The sequence below is a fragment of the Melospiza georgiana genome, chromosome 4, assembly GCF_028018845.1.
Source record: "Melospiza georgiana isolate bMelGeo1 chromosome 4, bMelGeo1.pri, whole genome shotgun sequence".
In the NCBI taxonomy this organism is placed as follows: domain Eukaryota; kingdom Metazoa; phylum Chordata; class Aves; order Passeriformes; family Passerellidae; genus Melospiza; species Melospiza georgiana.
Window position 1 is genome coordinate 75,079,866 of NC_080433.1, and position 27,810 is coordinate 75,107,675.

At 43.2% G+C, this 27,810-nt stretch overlaps 1 protein-coding gene across 1 annotated transcript; it reads right to left on the bottom strand.

Annotated features, from left to right (window-relative positions):
* On the bottom strand, positions 1–27,714 carry ETNK1 (ethanolamine kinase 1). The gene is made up of 8 exons (XM_058022270.1): positions 27,419–27,714; positions 19,363–19,622; positions 18,530–18,670; positions 17,689–17,831; positions 11,863–11,946; positions 10,308–10,468; positions 8,313–8,386; positions 1–6,739 (listed from the first exon to the last, which is right to left on the bottom strand). Exons 1-8 carry the CDS (start codon positions 27,572–27,574, stop codon positions 6,667–6,669), a joined length of 1,092 nt encoding a protein of 363 aa, XP_057878253.1. The 5' UTR covers positions 27,575–27,714; the 3' UTR covers positions 1–6,666.
* Positions 27,715–27,810: the final 96 nt, after the last annotated feature.

The window sequence follows — 27,810 nt, forward strand, 5'->3', positions numbered from 1 at the left end:
TGCCATTAGAAACCAACTTTATTGTTGCACTTTGAAATTATTTACACAATATAAATCTCTTTGAAAGGTACATTACTTCATTTAATCAGTGGTAGAAGGCCTTAGAACAGTTTCAATCACATTTAGCTCAAAAGAAATACAATTCACTCCAATGAATAGATGATGCACCTAAACACCACAACACACACGAGGCAGGGGGACTCTCTGGGGGATGACAAAGGCTCTTTTACAAATTGAGCCCAGTTCACTCACAGGACACGAGTGGACTTGTGTTTAAAAGAACACTGAAAAACCCGCAGTAACGAAGAAAATGACACAAAATGGAAAATATTCCTCCTGTGCTGTGGCCCTGTGTCTGCAAGTGTTCAGAGGGTTTCAGGGGAGAGGCTCAGAACCAAGGGCTCCAACCTGGAGCCACACCTCAAAGATTGGGCACATCCTCCACGCTCACACTATCAAAGCATTGTGCACAAACAGCAGCAGTAACCACCACACTGTGATACAAAATGGAACATGGAAATTTGCTACAAAATAAAAACTCTTTCACACACTGAAGGCTGGACACTTATTTTCTGACAACACTTAGGAATTACCACTACCAAAAATTTAGAAACAGATACTTTTTCTCCAGTTCATGCTGTATTTGATCCATTTTATACGGTATTTTTACATTTCTCCTCCAGGGTCTCTTTCATCTTGCATTTTGTATGGGCCTCTATGTGGGGAAAAACCCAAACCCACTTAATAGAGGAAAAACACAATTGCAATGCCACAAAAATAGGCTGGTGCAGCACCTGAAGTTATTTCAGCATTTAGCATCAAAGTTTGCTTGTTAGATTTCAAGTAATTTGTTTTCCTTTCAATTCCCATGAAGTTTCCCTCTGTCACCTCTCTACAAACACCAAAACCAAAGACATTGGGGAAGTCCATGATCTAAATTCACAGCAGAGGGAACTGCGATAGCAGCCTGACAGCTTCAGAGGGCTGCAGATCAGAGTGTGAAACCTTGAACCAAAACCTTGGTCATCTGGTCAAGTCTGGCCATCTAAGGTCCCAGTGGTCTCCAGGGCCATGCCAGTCAGTTTTCTGACATTTCCCAACAGTAATAAAACCCTTTATGACAGAATCCCGTGCAGAGCACCATCCACATTATTAAATACACAGAAAAGCCCAAACCACAATGAATTGCAAACTAATCAGCTACAAAGGTGCTTCCTTTTGTACAAATGATTTTTGGAACAGTCTCTTCCCTCTCTCCACAGGTTGACTGGTTTCCTAATTACATAATCTCTACAGATCAGACCAACTGTAGAAGTCACTTTAAAAGAAAAACACTTTAAAATCAAGCAATGCCTTATCCAGCGTCTCAGCACTTCACTTGGATGGAGCACCTCCTCACAACCAGCCTGTGCAGACATCTCACACATCTGCCTTCGCACTGAGGGTCTCTGAGCCACAAAGCCTGGTTTGATCCAACCCATTCCATCTGCAGTGCTGCGATTTCCCACTGCTGAGAGCCCCCTTCCCAAAGACCCCGTGCCTGGTTAACAGAACATCTACCCTGCACAGGCTCAAGGGCTTGGCTCCTCCTGCCTTTCACAGCCATCGAAAACAATCAGTGTTTGCCACTCACAGTCATAAAAGGGGAGGAGAAATCATCTGCAAGACTGCTCCACATCAGCCTGGCATTCCCTCCAGGTCTGAAAAAACCCTTTCTGCTCCACTGCCATGATTACAGCCTGCTGGGTGGGGAAGATGGCGGCAGAGCTGCCAAGTGCAGCAGCTCAGCAATCTTAACACACAACAGTAACAAAAACCATGAAAGCAAGGAACACACAAGCACCTGAAGCAGACACTGGGACAGGATCAACCTGCTCTGCTAGCTGGAGCAGGGACTGCCCCAAACAGGAGATCACAGTGTCACTGCGGTTTGGAACAAAGCTTTATTTCAGCAAAAAGTTACCCAATTCCAAGATTTCTTTTGGTATGAGTAACAAAAGAGTATTTGAGATCTTCTGTTACATACCAAAGGCTTGAAAAAATCTGAGCTTCATTCTGAAACAAGCTTCACCCTTTGTAATTTGCTCTTGTCCTTAAACCATGAGAGTAAACAAGCATATTCAACACCTTGCTACAACACAAACTTGAGATTCCAAGTGAGTGATTTCCTTTTACTCACATTGATCAAGCCCATCCCTCCTCTTGACCAGCACTCCTTGGATAAACTCACTTCCCGGGACCTTTGCAACCTCAAGTGTCACCGCAGGTAAGGCTGAGAGGTTGTACAAACTGCACCAAGGTCAATTTGTCAGATGGAGAGCAAGATTTGCAAACCAGAGTTCTCCAGCTGAGGTATTCAACACACCAGTGAGAAGAAGAAACTAAGAGCTTGAAGGACACCATGGAGTTCATAACAGACAGTGAAAGGCAACAGTGATGAAACACAGTCGGGAAAAACTAACCTTTGTTATGTCTGTGTTTCCAAGGTTAAAGGCCTCTTCAGAAAGGGACTTTTACACAAAAAATAATTCTGATGTGGTCAGAAGTCATGCACTGACAAAGCAGAATGTAATTTTAGTCCAAAAGGAACTAGTGATAAGCCAAATATGGAAAGGAAGATTTTAGATTCATGTTTATGCTAAAAGAAGTAGGATTGTGGGCACAAGAAGGAAGGGGAAAGGAACCACACACAGGGAAAATATCTCAGCTATAAGTTTTAAACACTCTGAAGGGGTACCAACAGTTCTAATGTTGAGGTAAATAAATTCACAGAACTCTATGAGTGATTTGGACATTCGGTACAAGCATTCACAAGTTAGTAACTAATGCTATTAGAAGGTTATATCCACCAGAAGCATTGGAGGGCCTCTACCACAGCTACCTCAATCCGTTCCCCATGGGAGCACACACCTCAGGAGGGCTTCAATCCAACCCTTAGTTTACAAGTCAACAGCATTCAGTAATGTATAAAAAACATTTGGAGGTTTAAAGAAACGATTTTAACAGCTTTCCCTGTCCCACTGGTACTGCAGACACCTCTGACACATGGTTTGCACTATTATTAGAACAGATTTTCTCTTCATCTAAGTACTGTACAGATCTCTTCATTCCCAGAATCATTCCCAAGAGCAAGATTTCAAAAAAGCTAATGGAGGGGGAAAGACACTGGGTGTCCAAGGCTATAAATGGATATCTTAACATGAAAGTATTATGCTGCATTATAAATCAATTTAACAAAAGAAGTCCGCACACAGAGTTAGATTTCTTCTTTACAACAAGATTTCTACAAAATAGGAGAGAATACAATGCAATACACAAGTCCAAAAATGCAAGATAGAGTACAATTCACACTAATTTACAAATGGTTATTTACACTGTTGTATATACATTACAGTCAGACCTGGTCAATGCAAACTTCACATCCTTTTAAAAAGCAAATCAACAAGTGGCAATGAAGGGATTTAGGGATTTAACATTATGTGACAGGAGACTAGTGACCGTTCAGAAAGCTTTAGTGCTTGAGTGACCTAAGAAATTAGGTCTGGATTAGCCAGATCTGACTGCAGAAATGAGAAGGAAAAAAAATCACACTATTCTGCTTTACAAAAGCAACCAGGCCACTACAGTCTATTGACTTGATGCTATTTCTGCAAGAATGCCCAGATTAATGATCCTCTTCATATTTACAATATAGCTCTAACTACAGCAAGAATTATTAATTTTGGCATTCGTGCCCTTAGCTTAACGAAGGCAACAGAGTATCTTCTTGGCAAGTCACAGTCAAAACTACTACAGGATGTTTCTAGAGCTCAGTCATTTTGTGTCCTCCTTCCAGTATTTCATGTTGCTACTACAGAGACCCAGATAAATTAAGTGAAACAAGTACATGTTTTCTAGTACCTAACTTACATTCAGAATGTCCTGTATTCACAGTTTCAAGCTACCTTACCATCTGCAATGCAAATTACTGCTTCCAACTGAATGCACGTGCAGATATTCCCCAGGAAAGGAGGATATCCGAGTGCCACTGGCTCAAAAGGATGTGGAACAAGGCTCAAGGCAACTGGCATTGCATTTTGGGAGATGCTTTACAGTATTTCCTCAGAGCTGTCACAAATGGATGTAACCTGCACTCCTCTGGAGGGACAGCTGATGCAGAGCAGTGCAGAAGTGAATTCACTCGTGCAAACTGAAAGCCTTGCCCAGCACTGCAAGCTGGGACAGTCCCTGTGCTCCCAAGTGGCTCAGGAAGGGCTGGGACTGTTTGCTACCTGCCTCAAGGTGCTTTCACAGGGCTCCCTCCACAGGGACAGACTGAGCTGCACTCAGGAAAAGCTTTGGTTCTGCGGAAGCAAACTTCCACTCCTGCAGTTATTGCTACTCGAGCTGTACACACAAAATACTACTGACAAAAACTACAGAAACTCCAAACCTAAGCAGTACTGATAGTACCTGAAAAGGGAATGTGCTCTGCCATTGGGAAACTTAGGATCTGTCAGCTGTTGGATTTCCCAAGACCAAATGAACTTCACAGCCTTCTTTCAAAATATTTCATAAATACAAAGCAACACTGTCAGAAATAAAGCAATTGCTTGGAAGAAAATAGTAACAAAGAGTTCAAAAATCTCTATCAATCTTAGTTCCAGGGACATCTTGCTGAACTTAAAGGAAATACAAGACAGCAGGGTATTATTCATCAAATGTCAGTAAAGTCCATAGGGGGAAAGTACAGTAGATTAAGGACTTCAGTGCCTTCATGAGCTCTAGCAACATCCTTGATAACTGCTACAAAGTAAATGATAAATGTCTATTTAAGCTATTTGTTTCAAATCAAAGAGAGTTTGTCCAGTATAGTAGCCTCCAGCTAATGAAATTCGTTACCTCATTTCAAGTTACAAAAAAACTCCCAGCTCTCCCATTTGTATAAAGATTTTTAAGGTTTTGACTGAATAAAAATAAAATGAAAACATTCATAGATTAATACAAACAAGAGGAAAAAAATCCTAAACGGTGCTTTTGTAAAACAACAGGATACCATTGGAAATGGTCTTTATTGGTGAAGATTTTTCATTCACATGAGTTGTCTTTGTCCTGCCTCACTCCAAGCTTCTGTAAAGCACACGTGTATGTAGGTGTGCACATGCTATACACACGTACACACACTGCCACGTGCCATAAAGCAGTTTTGAATAAATATCTTTGCTGGAGTCTGTACAACAGACTCCCCAGCTAAGTTTGTGTTTGCATGTGCTCGTGCACACGCCAGACTTTGTACACGTGGGCACTTATGTGACCAAAGTGCAAAGTTTTTCAGAGTATCACCAGAGTCTGCCTAGCCCCAAACCGCTTGCTGGGCTTGAGCTTCCTGCTGTGGGCTCCTTCCCAGCTCCTGCCCCCAGCCCCACCCTCCCTTGCACAGTTAAAGCCTCTTTTCCACACAAACTTATGCATTGTTAGGTAAACATTTTCTTTTCAGTTAGCATTTTGTAATCCAGACCATTCTTGGTATAACAGCTTTAAGAAATAAAATGTGTGAGATGATCAAAGCCTCACTGCCAAAGTCATACACTTTCCCATCATGTCCTTCACACTGGAGGCTTTCAAAAGCAATTTGCTGACAGAAAACAAAAAAGAACCACCAGACATACCAGAATTTGCACAACTACGGGCCAGGCAGTTAAGACTTAAGATCCAAGGTGAGAAGGGGACGAAGCAGAAGGTCGCCATCGGGACAGGAGCTGTGAACCTCTCTGGAGGTTCACCGGGAGCTCTGCTCTCCTATCTCGGGTCCAACAGTCCCTTCTGCCACTGCAGCAGACAGACACAGACAGCAGAGTTCAAACCCAGGATCGAGTTGCAAAGAGGAGGAGAGATTTGCAATAGTGGTGCTTTGCACTAAGAGTACATGTAATAAACAAGCAGCTTTCCCAGAAGTTGGGCAGGCTGTCCGCCCAACACCAGTGGTGGGTACAATATCCTCAGAGAACCTTGTGGCCATAGAACTTCAACATTTCTACAGCCCAATCCAGACCAAAAAAAAAATCAAAATCTTATTTATCATTTCAACAAGCTGCTTGATTCTTGTGCAAAAGAAAAGTACCATCCTATGGAAAGCTACCTTTAAAAAAAGGGGGGGAAATAAAGATCATCCTAACCCCTCTCTGCAGCTACACCACACTAGAGATCTCACAAGTCTATGTCACTCCTTTTGCTCACAGGCCTCTAAAAGAACAATTGTCTCTGACATGTCTTCTTCTGCATAAGTGAATGCAACTTCAATAAGTTGTTAAACAAATCCTTTGGAACAACTTCACTGTCTGCACCCAACTTTAACACAAACCGATGAAAGCAGCAATGGAATCATGTTAAACGTATAATAAATAATTCACATACAACATATGTTAAATTACAAAGAAGGATGAAATTGCCATTTCTACAACTTTTGATAGATTTAGCAAGTTTCTAATCCGTTTTATATCAACAGCAGTACGTATGTTCTTCATAATAAATTTAACATTGAAGGACTGTCTAGAGGCATTATTTATAAAGCAAGAACCACCAAGTGAGCATTACAGCACTTCAACAAATGTTTAGCTTTTTTCCAGTATCTGTTCTGAGAAAAGATTCAGGGGGTGTCTATCCACTTGGTAAGAGTCCTCCTCTTCGTTACTCGGGAAGAGTTAACGCCATGACCTCCAGTTTCATTTTGAAATACTGGTTAAACCGAACAATTGCATACCTGGTCAAAGAGAGAGAGACATTCCAGGTTAGGAGCAGCTAACTCTTCAATGACAACAGCCATGCTAAGCAGGACTAGTCAAAATTCCACTGACCCAGCACCCTGTTTAGAAAATTGACTCTTAGCAGCTGCCAAAGGAAGAAATCAGGAACAGAGCAATGATATTATAGAATACATTCTATACAATATATTCTTCTCTACCACCCCCCAGTCCCAGCCTGCAAAAGAGATGCAGCTCCAGGATTACCAAGGGTAGAAGTTTAGTGTTTGACTGTTGTTAAAGGGCTGTCCCCAGGTGCAGTGCCACAGGAACTGGATCCCCACGGTTACACAGAGGTGCCAAGGGCTGTCCCCAGGTGCAGTGCCACAGGAACTGGATCCCCACGGTTACACAGAGGTGCCAAGGGCTGTCCCCAGGTGCAGTGACACAGGAACTGGATCCCCATGGTTACACACAGGTGCCAAGGGCTGTCCCCAGGTGCAGTGCCACAGGAATTTGGATCCCCATGGTTACACAGAGGTGCCAAGGGCTGTCCCCAGGTGCAGTGCCACAGGAACTGGATCCCCACGGTTACACAGAGGTGCCAAGGGCTGTCCCCAGGTGCAGTGCCACAGGAACTGGATCCCCACGGTTACACAGAGGTGCCAAGGGCTGTCCCCAGGTGCAGAGCCGCAGGAATTTGGATCCCCACGGTTACACACAGGTGCCAAGGGCTGTCCCCAGGTGCAGTGCCACAGGAACTGGATCCCCACGGTTACACAGAGGTGCCAAGGGCTGTCCCCAGGTGCAGAGCCGCAGGAATTTGGATCCCCATGCAAACACACAATCCCCAATCTCCCAAGGGTTTGGGCTATCGCCGGTGTTTTCCCGCCCTCCAGCGGTCACCGCCGGGTACTGCAGCCAGCCGGGGGCCCGCATCGGCCTCACCCACAAAAATGACATTATCCGGCCCAGAAAACCCCAGGTGGGACCTCCTGCCAGGTAAAACGATGAACCCTATCACCTTGCTCGGTCCCCAATGGAGAAATTAATTCCTCTGCTTGTCGCCATGAAAGACCACTTTAAAATGGCCAGAGACAGATACCTACCTGAAGCAGAACTTCATGTTCATTGGTGGTACAAAGACTCTTTAAAACAAGAATAGCAACCTCCAGGACCAATATTCCATGCAGTAAGTAATCAAGCTCTTTTGCACTATACCCTTGATCCTCACTGTTGGAAATGTAGGTCTGGCACCAGACAGCACACCTTACTGACCACCTTGGCTTCCATGCCTTTGTCTCCCCAGCAAAAAACACTTGATTCCCAAAAGCATTATGTTCCTTGCCTTGTAAACTATGTGCTTTAGCCCAGCAGGACATAATTTAGAGAGCCTACAGCAACAGAAAACACTGACAGACAGGTTTTGCTGCCTTGCTCTCCCTTACAAATGAAGAGTTTCACTGTATGATCACAAGGTCAGGTGTGTTGCTCAGATCTCAGTTTCTGACAGCTGGGGTGTTGGAATAAATGGCCCCACAAGTCCCTTCCACCCTCTAGTATTCCATGACTGTACACAGCAAGCACACTTACCCTAGAAAATCAAAATCAATGGTGGAATATTTGGCTTGAATTAGAGCCCACAGTCCCCAAAAGAAGTGTGAAGCCTGAAAGAAAAAAGCAATAGCAGCAAAAATTAACCTTACCTTAAATCTAACACATTAACATTCTCACAGAGACAAAACTTCATCTATAAGAGAACACTCAAACCCCAATCTTTTTAAAGTCATTTGAGCTCTTTTTACCAAAGAGATTTATAAGCAGTATTACAGAATAAATTACTCGCAAGCAGACAAGGAAATCCAACTGATTGCTGCTTGTCAAGAGAAACAATGTTCCATTTATAAACTATGTCACCTATTAAGCAGATTGTTGTGTGACTATATACACCATGCTAAAAAGATGCACAGAAATGTAACCACCACCTCTACTGCTGTAAACTTCTATTACTCCACATGTATTGAACTCCAGTGCAAACAGGAAATTCCTTTGAATTTTCAATTACACCCTGAGACCTGTACAATTACACTCACTTTCACTGCTGGCTTGGACAAAGAGAGATGTAATGCTTTAAGAAAAGCTCTATTTCATCAGCATTTACACAAATTTCTCATCTGGTCCAGACTTACTTCCATTAGGAGCCCAGAGAAGCAGTCTGGAGGCCTCTGCTCCCTTTCAGGTTGACAGTATGGATCATATTAATGATATGGTGCTAATACACCTCAAAATGAACATGTGATGGCCATAAGCTTGGCAGTGTCCTGTGGAAGACACTTCTGAACAGACCTTGACCTTCAGCAGATGAACTGCTCACACTAATTACCTAAATGGCTTCCCGAGGCTCGAAAGGAACACCTGACCAGGAATTTAGTAGCCATCCATGGACACAGCTGAAAACACCTCAGAACAGCAACTGCTCTGTGCCCAAGTGAGTCCTGTGCCTCTGGTTCAGGTACCTTGGCCAGAGAGCTGCAGTTCATCACCCTACAACACCAACATCCATGAACTTGTGTCAAGTTTTCCTTACCAAAGCTCCCCACATGAGCTGACACAGCAGTCAGAGTGTTTGTGCACCACAGGTGTTCTACAGGCAGCCCTGACCTGCTCTCTAAACACCTCTCCATCCTCTCAAACATGACTATGGCCACTGTCAGAAACTGACCAAAGAGCGCTGTTTATTTTCAAACAGGCCCCCAGCCTGCTCAGCTGCAGCTCCAAGAGTCCTAAATGAGTGGGCCAGCTGAACTGGACAGTAACAACCAACATTGTAAAACAACAGCAGCATACAAGCCATTGGTTTTAAAGCTGGTTTAATAATCAGCTTCCTGTGAACTCCTGCTCCTCACTGCAGCCAGGGGCTTGTGCCAGAAAACTCAGGGAATTACAGTAACAGAGGAGTGCTTGAATCAGTAGGAAAGAGGACTAACATAAGGCCAAAGTGGCTGCTTGAGCCTCACTCCTCCTACAAATGTTATTCTTCAGAAGAAAAAACATGCAAGCACTTTGGCTGTAACATTTCCTGTCACGGCATCTAGGCAAAACAAGATCAGCAAGAGACCCTAGAGTGACCTACTTCTCTGCAAAAGACAAAATAAATTAAATCCATATATTCTACTTCAACAGAACGTTATCATCTTAGTTTTTGAAAAGCTTTTAAAGCTTGTATGTCTTCATGAAGCACTACCGTGTTCTTCTGCCTTATCACCACTACAAACAAAAATTCAACAAAGACACACCATAAGCTGTGGCCAACTTAAACTTGCCAGGCCAACAGAAATCCTCCCTCTAAGTTCATCTCCTCATTTTCTGAATGCGCAGTGCTTCCTTCACCAGGAATATTCTACAGAGAATATTTAATAGGCAACAGAGAAGCAAGTTTCCATAGAAGAGCAAAGCTTTATTTCTCATGGAAGTTTTCTTTACATGTCACTACATTCAAATTCAAGAAAATAGCAACTACATTTCTTCAAAGAATGTCAGGTTTCTCTGCCTCATTTAAAATATTCTAATCAAGTGTTTGTTACTCACCAGTGCAAACTGATTGACTTGGACATACAGAACTTCAACTTCTTTTTCACTGACTTCTGTGCCAAATCCTTTGTATTCTTTGTATGCCTCAAGGTAAGATCTCAGCCACTGCTCCTGTAATTTTCTGTTGGGATAAAGGCTGTAGTCTACCTCATTTACTCCTAGGAAAAGACAACACTATCAGAACCTTATGCTGCATACAAAGACCATGAGAAACCTTTTAGTACTACCACTAGTAGTTCATTTCTGTGCCCCTTCCCACCCCAACACACAGGCACAGATTGATGTGAACAAATAACCACATTTTCACTTTAACCTCACCTTCAATTACATGCTGCCAAGAATGTCCCACATACAAATCAGAGTGTTCCACATTGCAAATTTATTTTTTCAGTCAGATAGAATCTGCCTGTATTTTGGGATTCAACACCTTGGGCTTTGAGAAAAAGCTTAAGAAAAGGTATTTGCTTTATGAAACAAAACCCCTCACAAATAGATCAAATATGACATATTTTGTAGGAAAAGAGACTTGTGTGCCACAACATCCCAAGCCAAATCCCAAATCCAGATGCACCCCCAGTTATCACTGAGCCCACATCTGAAGAAAACTTCCTGTGAGTCTGCCTCTCTCCTCCACAGGGCACAGGTAGAATTAGGAACCCATAACTCATTTCTATCCTATTTTTCTTCCTATACTGGAGGTGCTTAATCACAGGTTGTAGGGAGTCTGCCAGGAGCCCCAAGCCTGGATCACAGTTCACTTTCAGTGTCACTCTCAGGGAATTCAGGAATTCTCATTAATTTAACTTGCTTTCCAAATCTTTAAATTACCAACTATACAATTCAAATTACCAAGCACACACTCTGACTTTTTCTTTTTTTAGAAGTTATCTAAACTGAACATTGTTTGTAAAGTAACCAGTAGATTAAGGCTCTTCATTTCACCAGGGTGTGCTTTCCATCTGCTCTGATCATTATGTAGGTTTTCCCTGCTGGCCCATGCTCTGAAACAGTACAGCACACACGAGGTCATTTCTCCCTCATGAGTAAGGGGAATGAACGGGCACTTGCTGTAAAAGATTTTAACTAGTTAATAAATTACTCTAAAAGCACCACACTCCTAAAACCCCGCCTTTTCCCTATGACACAGTCTGAGCCTTTACTTCTGGTTTTGGGACAGGCCCAGTACTTGGTGCAGACATTGCAATCCACCCCAAACACAGCATCCTGCCTTTGGCACTGTGCACTCCCACAGGACACTGTCACCACAGCATCTCAGGCAGTGGGCTGTCTGCTGTGCCACCCCACAGGAGGACAGGGTGAAAGCTGTGTGCTCTGAACTCATCTGACTATCAGAACTTGGGATGTGATGCTTCCAGCCCTGGCTTAGAGCACCTGCAAGGGAAGGGCACGACTGCTCTGCACACTGAGACAGCAACACACCCTGAGCTGACAGCTGTAAGCATGCAACCAGATACACAAACAAAAACAGGAATGAGGTAACTGGGGTTTTTAGCAAAACCAGCCAACTCTCACCTCAGAAACCAATTCTTACCTGCAAACTCATTGAAGTGATTTCCAATGTCATAAGCCAGGTAGTTGTAGCCAGAGTACTCATAGTCTATGAACTGCACATCACCTGTGTGAGAGACAACAGCAGACACATCAGAGTCCACATCAAATCAAGCACCAGCCCTGATCCTCTGGTGTCCTTTGAAGAGTTTTGGGGCAAACAAACCACAAACTCATTTGTACCTGGTTGTGTGCACTCAGACATTTCAGGGTAAGGCTGTGACTTCTACAATATGAGATATTTAAAGGTAAACATTCATTCAGCAAAGCTCTTAAATTTAGAGCTCACAATTCTCTCTGCCTCGAGTCCGAGTAGGAGAATTTCAATTTTAAGTTCTACCACATGAGGGCCTCCCTTACTCTCAAAATGAGAAGTACTGGAGCACATTCTTTCTTTAAACTTTATGTAGAAATAGCAGATCAATTTCTCCCTGACTACCAAGTAACAGTCCTGTTTATTCATCACACCAATGTGCAGCCACAGTGGACTAACACATTGCAACACGCTGATGCTTCCTGTTTCCTCTACCACTCCTACAAAGCAAGATTACTCCAAAGTTGCTTTTTTTAGGCTGGATTCAACCAGCCCCATAAACCCTCAGACTGAGGTTGCCAAAGCTACCAAACCATGCAGCATTGTGCAAGCAAGGGCTGATCAAGCAGCAAACACAGCCCCAAATGTTTCCCAATTCTGTTCACCTGCACTGAAGCTGGGGAAAATGCACTGAAGCTGCTCAAGAGTGTCCACAGCACACAGAACAGTCAAAATGTAAATGAGATTGATCAGGTAAAACTAGAGCTCTTGTATTATGAGGGAAACCAGCAGAAATACTAAAAAAACAGGAAATTAGGCAGTGGGTTAACATAAGATCTGTTTGCACTAGAAGATTAAAAAGTAAAACCTTACATTTCTCACTGCTATATTGAAATATGTAATTTTCACCATTGCACCTTTCTCCCTTCTCTATACTCTTTGTTATCACTACCTGCATTATTTAATTAAAAACCTGCATTATTTAATTAACAAAGCACTCATTCTATTATAATGAAAATTCTTTTAACATGACTTAAAACTCTAGGCTAAAAAGAAAATCATGAACAATGTTGAAATTAGGCACATTCTGTATGTATTTCCTGGACTAAGGATTTTAAGTGCCTGTTACACTCCCTCCGTAAGATTCAGGAATATTGTACAGCTCAAGTAAAATAGTTTCACCATGTCCTGACCAAGTTAGCACAGAAGAAGTTTGTTAGAAGTGTTCTTCTAAAGCCAGTTAAAATCCCAACCCTGGCTAATGTCCTGCTACACAGGTGATCTCCTGAGCCCCTTCTGCCCCCCAGACATTTAATATCACTTGTATTGAGAGCTTTGTTTTCTTCCTTCCTTACCTAAAAATCCAAACACAGCAGGTGAAAGTCTGCTAGTAAAATATGGACATAAATACTTTAAATTTTCATTAGCAGATTTCACCTAGAACATCCCTAGGTGCCACCATTAATTTTTAATTACATTTAAACAACTTACTTCCAGATATAAAGAATATTACACAGAAGCAGAAACTGAAGCTGACAAGGTATGGGTGGGGCTGTCCTCACAAAGCAGGAACAAGGACATACCCAGCCCTTGGGCAGCAGATGGAGAAAACCTGGCAAATTTCAATTTGATAAGACAAAAGTTCAAAGCAAAAAAGCTTTGCATTTGCACTGATCCACTTCAGACTCATACTACTGTGCAACTCAACCTTTTAAATTAATTTTTGCACAACTGCTCAAAAAAAATCTGCATAGTTCTTTCTGTGGAACTGAAAGCAAAAACTTTGAAGTTTGTTGCTTCAAAAACGTGCCATATAGATGTACATATACATATAAGTACATACACACACATACATCTGCCCTGCTTTAGGAAAAGCAGAAGAAAGTCTGCAGTCATTGTTTAAATAATCAATGTGTTTTTAAAGATTTACTGCAGTTCATATGAGAAAGCCACTTCTAAAAGCTCTGGCTTACATTACTGGCTTAGCAGGTAGCTGTTTCAAGGTTTCCAAAAGATGAACAAATTGTACATCCCATCAATATTCCTGAGAGCAAGAGACACTGGTCTAAGTGTCTTTGAGCTTCATTGAAACGAGAAAATTTGAAAAGAAGCTCTCTGGAGACTGCTGTTGACAGAAATAGGCATGTCAAGAGTGGGGAATATTTCAAGGTGAAACACATTTCTTTTTTGCAGGCATGTCCTAGGGCAGACAACATGCAACACACCCCACAAAACCCACAGGGAGATGCAGAATTCCATATCCCAGAAATGCACTTTTACATAGACCAAGCAGGAACCAACAAAGCATCTGCTGGACCTCCTCAGGGATCTGACAGGTAGGACACGTCTCTGGCCAGCTGCTTTTCCTTCCCATGGTTTCACAGGGAAAGCACTTCCCCTGCCAAGTCCTGGCTGTGGCTACCAGAGCTGAGGGATGTACCCCGAGTTGTGTCCCCTCCTGCCCACTGAGCCCCTGGAAAACAGCCTCAAAGTCAAGGATCTGTGCTAGGAACACGCTCGGAAACTCACAAACAGCTCACCCACCCAAAGGATAATTTTAGATGCAAATGCCCAAAAGAGCTCTGCAAAACAAAACAGATTTTTAGATCAAAAGCAGAAGCCTCCATCTTCAGAAGCACTGAGCACCCACACACTCCTACCAAGGATCACAGAAAACATTGGGTGGGCAGAGGGAATAAACAGAACAAAACTATCCATCCACCTACACACAACTCCCTGCCAGCTGATTTTCATATATGCAAAAAGAGCACTCAGAAACAGAAAAACCTCTGATGCTGGATCTTGTTGAACAGCAAGTGTCTGAATACTCTTAAAATATCAGGTATTTTTGGAAATTCCCAGGTCACGCTGGGGAAAAAAAAAAACCCACAACCACAAAAACCAAACAAATTTAGGAGCATCAGAACACAAGGTCTATAAATAAGCAGCACCAAGCTTCAAGCATATTTTGAATATTCCTGATGTCAAAACTGCAATAAAAGCAATGTGAAATGCTGAACTATATCCTTCAAGGGGTAGATGACAGTGATAATTATAAGTTATGTAAAGTACCACTTGCAGATTTCCATATCCTGAGTGACTGAGAATGGACATTAGCAAAACAGCAAGGGGCAGAGTTCTCTTAGCCACAGCAGGAACAAATTCAAATCAGATGAGTGAGACTCCATTAAATGAAGTTAACACTCAACATGCTCTTCCAGGCTCATAAACAAGGACAGGAGACTGATTTTCCTTAGAAGCAGTATGTGGCATGACTATGGTTTTTCTTGCGACTCTGAAAACTTGATGTGAATTTAATGCAGAGGACAAGGCTAAGGCAAAGCTCGGGAACAAGCCAAAATTATTCACACTACATTGGACACAAGTCCCAGTACATCCTGATAGTCTGTACCTTAAACACATCCCCACACATCCCTCCAACCAGTAAATGTGCAAATTAAGCATTCCAAAAATTATAAGTACAATATTACTAAAACAAATAAATTATGGTTCCTTTGTGACAGCTTCTGAAAAGCCAGACAATACTACCAGTTTTGCACAGATTTTAGTGAGGAATAAAGAAAAAATAAGGTAGTTAATCTAGAAAATCCATTTTCTCTTGTTTTCAGTTTAGGGTCACCAAGGTCTTTTGGACCTTGGACACACAGAGGCTTTTCTAGATGGAAGAGTGAGTTTAGTCAGAGTATTGCATTCACCAAAAATGTTAACTACCTTCAGACAATTTGGTGCCATGCCTAGTGAGGCTCATCTTTGAAAAGATTACATTTTGTGCTCTTGCACAATTTTCTTTTATACCAAGAAAAGCTTTTGCTCTGCTAACCACAATTCCAGTTATACATGTTTCTTTACAGTTAAAGCTGAGCTTCCTGCTGATGCTCTGTAAAAAGTGTGCCATAAAAAACAGCTTCCAAATGACAACCATCCTCTCTACAGATGGCACTGGGGATTGGTTACTATGAAAGTGGTCCCTGCTGTAGCCAGATTGCACAAGTTTCACAACACAGTACATGTACAGTGTTCAAACATAAGTTTAATAACATATTTACTTCACATCTCCAAGTGTTTCCCCCAGCTGTTTACAGCTTGCTTGAAGCCTCAGTACTTACAAACCTCCCTCTCCCCACCCAGTCTCCAAACCCTAAACACTTACACACTTGTTACTGCAGGATTGCTCACAAGGGATGCACTGCTGGCACTGTTTCTCCCCCATTCTGCTTACAAAAAGAAAAGCACACAGCATTTGTTTTTCCAATCAGGAGCTTCAAGCCTATCCACCACAACTGGGAAGTTTTTAAAGGAATTCCTCAGATCCTTTTCTTTTTGTTGCATGCATCTGCTATGCAAAGTGACTACAAAAATTACTTTTATCTCAGTGGGTCTGCTCTGGGATGCTAAAACCTTAGGTAATTTCAGCACTAAAATAAGCCACATGGTAAAAAGAGATTTAGTTTTTGGTACTACAGTATCACAACTCCAAGTGTTAAAGACTACAAGTCTGGTCTTCTGCACACCTTCCATGCTTTCCCCCCTTTCTCTGTTTAAGCAGAGCTATAGTCCATAATTGAAACTCAGTAAAACCTTTCAAGCTTGGTACTGAACTCACAGAATTCAAAATCTATGTTGCTAGCATTGTTAGGATGCATACACACATACAGGCATATATAAGTGAAAGCAATTCCCTTCAAAGGGGGCATTACTCAGAGGGAAACTTGGACACAAATCACCAAAAGAGTTTATTCCCTCAGTTCACATGGTGATGCAGAATTCACACACGATGCAGAAATGTGTTAGCACATACAGCAGTTTTCATACTGGAACCAGCAGCAGCTTGGTTTTGTTCTTGTTCTTTAGGAGTTAAGGCACATAACTTACATACCAACAATCCTACTCAGCTGGCACAAAAATATGCAGCTACTAGAAGGAATGCGTCATCCTTATTTCAGGAGAAAGCCTTGTAATCTGATTAGTCACATTCAGCTAAGCTCAGGTATTTGAAATGGGAGGAAAACTGTGTATTTTTACTGCACAGTGGCCATTTTAGCGTCACAAGTTTGCCTTGTTAGGTTTAATTCCTGATGGATTCCCTTAGTAAGCGAGCCCCTAACCACTAAAATCAATAAGCTGTGGGTTTATATGGAAACTTTAACAGATCTCAACAACACGAACTATGAGTTAAATGTATAGTAATAGAAACACAACTGTAATTCATTTTTGCCAAGATGTGTGCTGCCTACAACTGTTTAAACAAAGCATGGATCTACAAAAGGAATCTTTCAAGATGTCTGTGTACCTCATGCAGAAAACAAATGGAGCTACTGAATGTAGTAATGAATATCACTAAGATACTTCATTATCAAAGGGTATTCCCCACAACCTCAAACCAGGACAAAATGTTGCAGGAGACCATCTCCATGTTATTTTTTATACCTGCATGATCTTGTTCTCTTCCTAAAAGCTTTATACACTCACAACAGAATTACAGAATTAGCATTCAGTCACACACTTTGAAGCCCAGGCATACAGGCAAGCTGGGGATTAACAAATTCACAAGGTCATTAAAGAAAAGCAGGAACACTGATTTTCTTCCTCTATACAGCAGCATACAGATGAGAATTAGCTAATTAAGCACAGGTATCACTGCCATTACACTGGGTCTCCAAAGCTCCCACTGAGCTCACGCCAACGAGTGAGTAAAACACTACCACTGATGCAGCACAGCAAGTACAGCACAAAGGCCTCACTACTCACACCTACCTCTCTTCTTGTTGTAAATAATATTCTTACACAACAGGTCGTTGTGGCAGAGCACCACTGGTGATCCTAAATTTGACAGTCTCTCCTTCATCCAGGCCATCTCCTCCTGAAGAACTTGAGGACTCGGAATGTCCCTTAAGAACCTTTCCAGGTGTAAGGAAACAGAGTTAACATTGAGCACTCCGGGTTCCACAGCAAGCATTTGTAATGAAGCCCTTGTCTCTACATTCTTCCTGCCAACAGTCCAACAGACCCTCTCCCAAATCAGGGCACTCTTGCCCAAGGCACAACAGCACTCAAATTACGACAATTGCTTTTCTCTGTCCTCCCCAGAAAACAATTTTCTGAAGATGATCTGTGCTGTAAACACAACAGCAGTCCAAGAATCAGGAGCAGGACATGACTACACTCCCACACATCTTAAAGGTGCAAAGATTAAAAGAATTACTGCATGAACTTAATTCACTTTTTGTTCACATTCCAGTACTTCCTCCCAGAAGAACACACAACAGCATTAGGTACCAGATGGATCTGTACTGAGGAAATCAGCACTAAGTTTTAGTCTAGTCACAGGATACACTTCAATGGCCATTTTGTCCTCTACATTTCTACTTACCTATTCATGTTCTCTCCATTTAATAATTTGATGTTGTAAAAGAAAAACCACTTTGCTGGAGCATTCTTTAATTACAATGCAGCAAGTCCATGATTTCAAAGTCACATGAAGAATATTTTTAAGCTGATGTCTACCTTCTGAGCAACAAAGTCTGATGATATTGTACAAAAACAAATTGCAGCAGAAGGAATGTGAAGTCTGGAAATAACATGATGAAATACCCACCTTTTATTCACTTCCTCATCTGCAAATTCTGTGGGTATGAGAGAGAAGTACTTCCCCATTTTCAGCCACAAATTGGATTTAGGGATCCATCCATTGTGTGCATGAATAGTATGGATTTTAGCAAGCTGTCTAGCGATGAGTCTAAAATAAATTAAAATTAAATTAATGTTATATTTAACGGAAAAACTCTAAAAAATACAGCTCAGGAATTCAAAGTGGGTTTAAACAAGAGGAGCACAGCCATAGGGCAGCACACTTTGAGACTCAGAGTTCATTAGGGTCACTACCTAAGGGGGAAGGACTGGAGTTCAGTTACAGCACACAAACTTCACCTGCATTTACAGTCTACTCTTGCTTATTTTTCCAAGTATTCATTTAAATTAGCTGCTATTTTTAGGCAAATACATTTCAGCGCACACATGAAAAACTAAAATCTTACAACATCAGCACTTTCTGCTCACTGCTAACATTTTAAAATAATTTCTCAGCGGAGCTTTCTGGTATCTATTCACAAAAGGAATGTCTTGGAAACAGCTGGCAATACTTTAACCAAGTCAAGCCCCCTGCAACTCCAGCACATTCAATGACCTCTGTAACGGTAATGTGCAAGTGTCAGACACAACAACCAGACCTTTAATGAGTACAGTGTTCTGTGGAGGCAGCAGGGATCACTGTTCAGCACTGAAATACCAGAACTAAGGCAGTGTGAACGTCAGCTTAGCACAGGCTTACAGAAATACCATCTTCTGCTCAAACTCAACTCCAAGTGCTTCAGGCCAGGCAGAACTCCCTAAACACAGAATGAAATGAGATTTCAGAGTTTCAAAGCTCACCTGAAGATGTCAGGATTGCAGACGTGCTCGGGATCCAGGGCCTCTCCCTGCATGAACTCGTAGCACAGGCCGTTGTTGAAGGTGCAGTAGAGCTGTGGGGCACAGCCGTGGGCCTGCAGCACTCGGAAGCTCTTCACCTCCTCGTCCCTGTCCACCAGCAGCTCCGTCTTGTTCCCGTAGATGCGCACCAGCACCACATCGTCCCTCGTGTCCCCCACGTAGCAGCCGATCAGCTTGTTGGTGATGCCATCAGTGAACAGCTGCAGAGCACACACAACACGGTGAGCAACCCAGCTCTGCATCCCCAGCGAGGAGGGGAGTGCTGAGTTATTGGTGATCCCACCATGAGCAACTCAGCTCTGCATCCCCAGCAAGCATGAAGGGAATGCTAAGTTATCCCTTAGCTCCCCAAATACAAAAGCTTACTAGACGGAGCACTAGGAAATAAAAACTTAAAGACAGAGGAGTATCATGAAGAAAACACTTGAATATAAATGGGGGGTGGGTTTTGTATTTACAGTCATGGCTCTTCTTCCACTCTGTGCGCTCAAAACCCTGACTCTTAATTCAACCCTCCCACAAAACATCCTCACAGTAAAACAAGCAAGCAGCCAAAAGCAGCTTCAAGTTGGATAACAAACATTTTCTAGTTGTTAATAGCAGTGAGGTCAGAAAGCCAGCTGAAGAAAGGAAACCAATTTATCAGGATCAGAATACTAAGTGTTCAATGACAACAGTTTGATTTCCTTATTTACTCTTGGCCAGTCATTCATGCACTCTCTGATATGATTTCTGCCTCAAGCCCTAAGTCAGGCCCAGAACAAAAATACTGATAAATGCAGAGATTTGCTGTGTGCCAGACATTACTCTAAGCCATGGTACTTAGTGAAAAACTGCTTCTGCTAAAAACCCACCAACAACAGCAAACATACCTACAGGCATCATCATTCTTTAGAACCTTGGAAAGTCTGGGTGGGGTTCTGTTATGGGCTGGGGGGAGGGAGGTGCCTTTTAACATAAATCCAGAATTAATTTGTTTTAAAAGTATGAAGTTCACTTAGCAGAAGCGATTCTTGTTGAGCTATTCAAGTCAAAAAATCTCTTTGCCATACTTAGATGAAAGCTTCCAAAATGCACTTCAAAGAAAAAAAATGTACTATGAAAAAGAGACAGCTCTAAGGTAATCAGAAACAGTGCTACTACAAAAAAATATGCTCATAGTGCTGGTGCAAAGAAACAGTAAGAATTTGAGTTGTTCTGCAGTTGAACAGAAACTTCTGGGCACATTACACCTTCTGTCATAGGTCTATTATCCCATTAAAACAAGTTTCATTAGCACCAATAAAAAGAAATCTGCAACAAGGAAATTGGACTCCCTCAACTGTTAATTTAGGAACTCTACTGATTAGCATCTATTTGTAACATGCTGCTACAAATAATTATTTACACCCAGGAGCACTTTAGCTCTTGCTTCTGAAAAAGGCAGATGGGTTCACTTACTTTTCTAATAACATAATTCCAAGTAGACAATTTCCATATTCCATCCTAAGAAAACATCTAGTGTTTGCTACCACCAGTAAAAGAACAAAAGTCACTTTACTCTTTTATTCAGAATGCCTTTACCATTTAAAGAATCAGCTTAAAAGGCCTTGCCCAAAACAATCTGAAATGAAGCAGAGCAACACAGGAGTTCTATAGCCCAGGTGTCAGTTGAGCATGAAAAGCAGAGAACAGACTGTGATGATGTGGATAAGATAATCAGTAAAGTATCAAGGCCACGTGGAAGAGGATGGAAGAAACTACAGAATGCAATGAAAGTAGAGGATTCTGGGAATAAATAAAAAAAATACAGAGACAACAGAGGTTTAGAACACAATGCTACACATAAAAAACCTCCAGCAGCAAGGTTCTGACACAGCTGCAATCCACAAAGTTAATTACTGATATGTGCTTATCACAGCTTAATACATACTTTCTCATGAGCTGATACAAAGGTAAAACTAAACTCAGAAACACTTCTGGAAATTATATTTACACTGCCCACAATTAGATCTAGCCTGAATCCAAGGCTTTCTAGAAAAAAATAAACTCTTTGATGAAACGCAGACTTAAGGTGAGAAAGCTACAAATAAGCTTAAGCCACTCAAGTCTCAGAGAGCAGCACATGGTACAAGCAGGACATGAAGCACCTCAGAGACAGCCTACCCTAAAGGCACTGTGGTTGGGTTATTAGATTCCTGAAAGGACATATGATGCATCTGCTTTCATCTCATAAGCAGGTGCTCCATGAAAAGCTCCTCTCTAATCCCTTTGTTCCAAGCGTTCAGAAGAATGAAAACGAAATTGCAATCACATGTAACGAGAACAAACAGACAGAAATAATAAAAGTGTCATGGGGCAAAGTAGAAAGTACTCATGACTCAGAAGGGCTGACTTTTCCCTTCCAGACTGAGTTATGACATCCACAGGAGGAGGAACTCAGGAAGCAGTACTGCAGTGCCATAAAAACACAACAGTGATGTGAAACTGAAGCATAAATCAGCAGAATTCCCCAGATTCTGCTGCTGAACCCCAGACTGCCTTTAGGATCTCCTGAAAGGAACAGAATTCAATAATATGCTTCTTTAATGCTCACAAACCTTCAACTTTGTATTGTAAATCACACTGATCTGTTTTCTGGAAAAGTACAGTCTACACAGTCACATCCACAGGTATACAGGTCAAGAACTGAATTGTTTGGAACAAGGCTAGTTATTTCTCTCTCTGTAGCTACTGTAGCTGCCTTTCTGTAGCTATTCATAAAAGAAAGACAAAGTACAAGTGCAGGAACATGCCTTGGGTAAATTCCCACATGACCAGCCTCACGGAGGGCTCTCCAGGCCATCTCACTCAGCAGGTGAAAGTGGCTGTCTGCAGGATTCAGGGGGTCAGATGATCAGGAGCGACACCGTTTGGTGTTAAAAACACCAGAAAGGCAGGAAGGAAGCAAGAGTGCCCGCTGCTGTGTGCCAAGGTCAGCCAGAGGCTGAGCACAGCTCCTGCTGAGCTCCTGGGGGCTGTGCAGGGCAGCAGGATGGACACACAGCACGGCTGGCAGCAGATGGAGCTGCTGCCACCTTCACAGGGCTCTCCTGGCCTGCAAACCGTGCACACCTGGGTTGTTTGGGTTTTTTGGGTGGGGGGGATTGGTTTGGTTTGGGGTTGGGTCTTTTTATTTCTTTTTGTTGGGTTTTTTTTAATGCCAGGGGAAAAAAATGAGTTTCTTATTTTTCACCCTGTTTCTGAAGAATATTCTTCTACCTGAAAACAGCATCAGGTACCTAGTTAACACTTTGAAAGCGATGGATTGGCTTTACAAATTTTGTGGTACTGACTAAAACAGCTACAGATTTTTAAATAACAATAATAGTTTATAAAGCTAATAGGAAAGGAGCCTAAGACTTGATTCTAAATCAAAGAATGAATTCACTGTTCCTCCCCCAGAAGATTTTGATGTGCAATGCCTGGGGCTGGGGAGGGAGGGGCAGAGGGACAGAACTGAGCTGTCCCGGACCATTCCTTTCCAATGCTACAATTCCCATCCCAAGCTGCAGCATAAGTTCTCTCCCTTGCCGTGGCCCCCTCCACGCTGTGCCCAAACAAACATTGATTCCCTGCAATCACAGCCTCAGCCAGCACCAAGCACCCTCTGCCATGCACAGCTGAATTACCTCAGGCACATCACTCACATGAGGTGCCACCACAGTTCCTGCCCCACAGACACCACACAAGCCTTTAGAAACGGGAATGGAGATTATCAGGCTTCATCAGACACTGAGAGAGACTGGAGAAACCAACCCAGCCTCAAGGACATCCAATCCTGCTGGCATTCCCCCTGACTGTGGCACCGAGGCACACCTCAAATTACAGCTTTTCCACAAAACATCAGTCATGCAGCCCAGGCTGCAGCTCTGACTGTTCTTACTCTTCTCCATTTGGAGCCATCAGCACTTCTCTGTGGATTCAGCCCTTCCTCTTCATGTGGCAACTGCTGAAGGAAGGGGTGATGTGCCAAAACCGGCTGAGCAACAAACATCTCACTTGAAAAATGTTAACAGCGCTGAGATACAAAATAAAGTTGGTTTATTTACTTTGTTTCCCAGACACTAACATTGCAATTATTTCAATGCTTTTAAACCCACGCTCAGCCTGTTTAAATAAACTAACAAATATTCCAACAAGTTCAGAACTCTGAACCAAATGACAGTTTGCTATTGAAAGAAGATCAGGATCAGCACAAGCAAATAAATTCGATCAGCAGACAGAAAATACAGAAAATACTGCCTGAAGAAAAGCTACTGAGCGCAAGTTAGGATGAAAAATCCAAGGGAAAAAAGACAAAAGCCAAGCTGGTAAACATAGCAGCAGGTGGGTGGCTGTTCCACTGGCAAAAACACAATTTTTTGTAAGCCTTGGGTCCATCCCATTCACATTTCATAGCTGCAGGAACAAATCTTTGCAAATTATAAAGTGTTGCAGTAGCAAAATCATGTCAAATATTGAGAAGTGCAAAGACATGTAAATCCAGGAGAAAAAAAAATATTACCAAAAAACAAGGAACGCCCAAATATTTCAAAGAATTTAAAAAAGCAAACAAATCCAACTTATTTGGAGATGATAGCTGCTTGCAGGATTTGCATGGGGAGGTTAAGGAGTGTCTTTATGAAAAATTTAATCCCCTTTGCAAAACAAATTCTTTCCACCTCTGCTCAGGTTTCATCCAGGACAGGAGCACTGTTTGCCAGCCTAAATCTTTCATTATTTTAGATCTTTGAACGATTCCTCACCAAATTTCTTCCCACATATACCATTCTGGTCTACCCAAATAATGGCATAAATTAACATTATTAGTATTAAGCCTTTTCACCAATAAAAACAGAGAGCCTTTATTCTCAACACCAAATATTATTCCAGAATGGTTAGAAATTCTGATAGAGTGCAGGATTTTCCTGCAGAGCAGAAATTGTGCAGTACCCTACTGAACCCTTCTTTCCCACCAGACTTGAAAGGGGCAGACAGGCATGGGACAAAACAATCCTGGATCAGCACTGCTGAAGTGGTAACTAATTCTCCCACACTGTAAGCAAACATTGATCTTCCTTGAATCTCCACAAAAGAGACAAAATAAGGAATTTGTAAGGTGGGCAAAAAAATCCAATCTGTGAGCGCATTTTTACATAGGAAGGGTAATATAACCTCTTTTAAAAAGTAAAGACAATTCAGTTTTCATATTTCATTAAGAATCATGCAGAATATAAAAACTGGAGTGCCCACTGTCAAAATTCAGGCAGTTTACAAAACTCAGAAGGCCTGTTTTGAGCTAGAAAAGCTTTTTTAATTGAAAATTTAAAAGACTCTGTTTCTCATGTTCACAAGAGCCAGTTTCTGAATTTAGCAAGCAGTGAGTCTCTCAGCAGAAGTCTGGGAGAGACCTCCAAAGATTGCTTCCAACCAGAACTACTCAACATTGCAATTACTAAAATACAGCCATTCCAGAACCAAAAGTGCTGCAAAAAGCAGAGGAAGCAAACCTCAATGCTCAGGAGTTAGAAAATCAAGCACCCAGTTCTATGCAGTTCCTAGGACATTTTCAGCTGACAAGTGCATAACATACACGAAGATGAGTGTTCGGGCAGAAAAATTCTGTTTCTCCCTAGCAATGTGGGTTAACTTGAACATTTGTACTGCCCTGTAGGGACAAAACTCACCTATAACTTCATATAAAGTTATATTACAGTATAGCTGCTTTCTTTGCAAAAAGTAACAGCTGATGCTTCTGATGTTATAGCCTTACTGATAAATAATGCAATAAAAATTACTATCTTCAGTGCTTACTTTCATCTTCCATCCTACATTTGTGCTTTATGCTATGGTGCAAAAAAAAAATGCAAATGTTAAAATATATCCCTGACTTCAGGTACTTATAAATCTTAGAGATTAAGCATTAACCTTTACTAACTACAGTCTCAAAGTTGTTTAGCTGACTAAACAAATTATCTCACAACAGTAAATTTTTGCAAGAGAAGTTAATTAACTTTTTCAAATCAAACTCTGGACTCTTCAACTGCTTACTAAGTGTTCTGGCCCAAGAACTACCAAGAGCAAAGGTAGCGAATGGCAGAGTCCACCTGAAGAAGCAGCAGTGGTTCATTAAACCCATCTCCGTGCTATCATCAAACCTATTCTTTGTCCATTTGCTGTTTCAGATTAGTCAGGCATATTTCCCTGACAGGAGTGGCACGCCCACCTGCCTGCTGAGCACACCCTGGTGAAGGGAGGGCTCCAGGGCATCCTCCTGCTCACTGACACGGAGCCAAGAGCTGTGTGAGCCCCGCACAGCACTGCAGCCTCAGCAGCGGCCAGAGGGTTAGAAATAACAGCCCACAGCTGAAGGGCTTTGTCAACAGCACGGGAATGGATCGCTCTTCCGCTGTTCAAAGGGAAAACACCGAGCTGAGAGGCTGTGCTCTCACAGTAACTTGGTAAAAACTGAACTCAAGGTATTCTGTAGACAGAAACCTCTAACCACAGACAGCAATCTCCTGCTTTACTTCCGTGGGACCAGACAACAGAGACTCTGTTCCACACCAATGGTACTGGTGGTTTTTATCCTGTCAATTGTTTCTTGCAAAAGGAGTGCCAGAAGGAAGCAACATTGTTTTTTTTTCTTAAAGCTACTACCCCTTTACCCACACAACCTACCCTGCTTAACAAAATAATGTTTTGGTTCCATTTTTCACCAATTCTGAATGAAACACATAAAATTTTTTTGCTGAGAACTGCAGTCAGAGAACCAAAAGAATAAGACTATTCATAACTTTATGTAGCCCTGCAAGGACCAGCAAGTTAGATTATGGACCTGTCCCAAATCAAGATATTCTATGAACTTTAACAACCTCATATGTTGAAAAAACTATTTTCATTGCACCTCGAAATGTTGGGACTGTGCATAACTTATGGCCACTACTTGAAACAGATTACTTAGGAAAAGCTCATTAGCTTTATTTTCATGCTAACGGGACTGTCATGCATCAAGTAACATTCTTCTTTCAAGACATGAGAAAATTTCAGTCCAATTATACACCATTACCTCAACACGCTCAGCTTCCTATACAAACTAGTTCAGCAGCTCTCCAAAGAGTAACTTCATTGAAATGAGACACCTCCGCGTAATAACAACTGCTGAATAACACAGCTGAGCATATAATAAAATGCTCGACCAACCACAGGCTGAACCGCTATTTCCTCAGGCAAACCGGCGAGAGTTTGTGAGTCCAGGGGCCATGTTCAGCATATTCTAGAAGCACAAAGCAGCCAATGCTCCGGCAGATGACTCGTCACAAGTCCCAGTGCCTGCTCACCTAGAGAGCAGCAGAGACAGCAGCGGCGCTTCTGCCAGGAGCAGCGAGCGCGGGCCTCAGCGGGGCCCAAGCCCAGCCCGGATGCGAGCACAAGGCAGATATTTATTCTGGTTTTATTGCAGGAAGCACCCGACAGGGCTGCACCGCCCGGGGCGGCGGAGGGGCCTGCTGGGCCGGCCCGTGCCCCGCTGTGCCCCGGCTCACCGGCACGGGCACCACGGCCCCCGCTCCCTCCCTCGGCCGGCTCCGGAGCGCTCCCCGCCGCCGGCACGGGCAGCCGGGCTGCGGCGGGCAGGGCACGGCAGGAGGAGGACGGAGGGAAGGGAGGGAGGGAGGGAAGGGAGGGAGGGAAGGAAGGAAGGAAGGAAGGAAGGAAGGAAGGAAGGAAGGAAGGAAGGAAGGAAGGAAGGAAGGAAGGAAGGAAGGAAGGAAGGCGGCAGCCGGGGATGCTGCGCGCCGCCCCGCCCCGCCGCCGGGCCGCCCAGCAAATGGGGCTCCGCGCAGGGGGCTGCGGCGGCGAGCGGGGGAAGGAGGGAGGGAGCGAGGGGAGGAAACAAGGCGGCAGCTCCCCCGCACAATGGCCGCCCGCCCTCGCCCCTGCCTCGCCCGCCGCTCCCCGCCCTGCCTATCAGCCAAGCGGCCGCGGACCCCCGTACCTGCAGCGTCACCTCCTCGGGTCTCCAGTGCGGGCGCAGCCGGCGCAGCAGCTGCAGGGCGCCCTGGCGGTAGCCGGGCCCCTCCCGCTCGCTGACCGTGATGTCCAGCTTGGGCACCTCCGGCGAGCCGGGCGGGACGTGGATGTAGTTGGACATGACAGCGGGCAGGACGCGGCACGACGCGGGGACACGAGAGTAGGCGGCCCTCGCTGGTGCTCCCTCCGCGGCGGAGCCGGCAACTGACGGGGAAATTTCCACTTGGGCTCCCGATAAAGCGGCTCCTCCTCCCCGGCTGCGGCGCGGAGCAGCCTGGGAGAGCGGGCGGAGCCGGGTGGAGTCTGACCCCCGCCCGCCCCTCCAGGGTCCCGCCCGGCCCCTCAGGGTCCCGCTGT

Bases quoted from the DNA above. Each gene is read 5' to 3' on its own strand.
- ETNK1 (XM_058022270.1), bottom strand. From the start codon at position 27,574: ATGTCCAACTACATCCACGTCCCGCCCGGCTCGCCGGAGGTGCCCAAG. The intron at 18,671-19,362 runs GTGAGCTTTGAA...AATTTATTTTAG, and splicing joins TGCAATCCTGACATCTTCAG to ACTCATCGCTAGACAGCTTG. The intron at 17,832-18,529 runs GTGGGTATTTCA...ACACCTGGAAAG, and splicing joins GATGAGGAAGTGAATAAAAG to GTTCTTAAGGGACATTCCGA.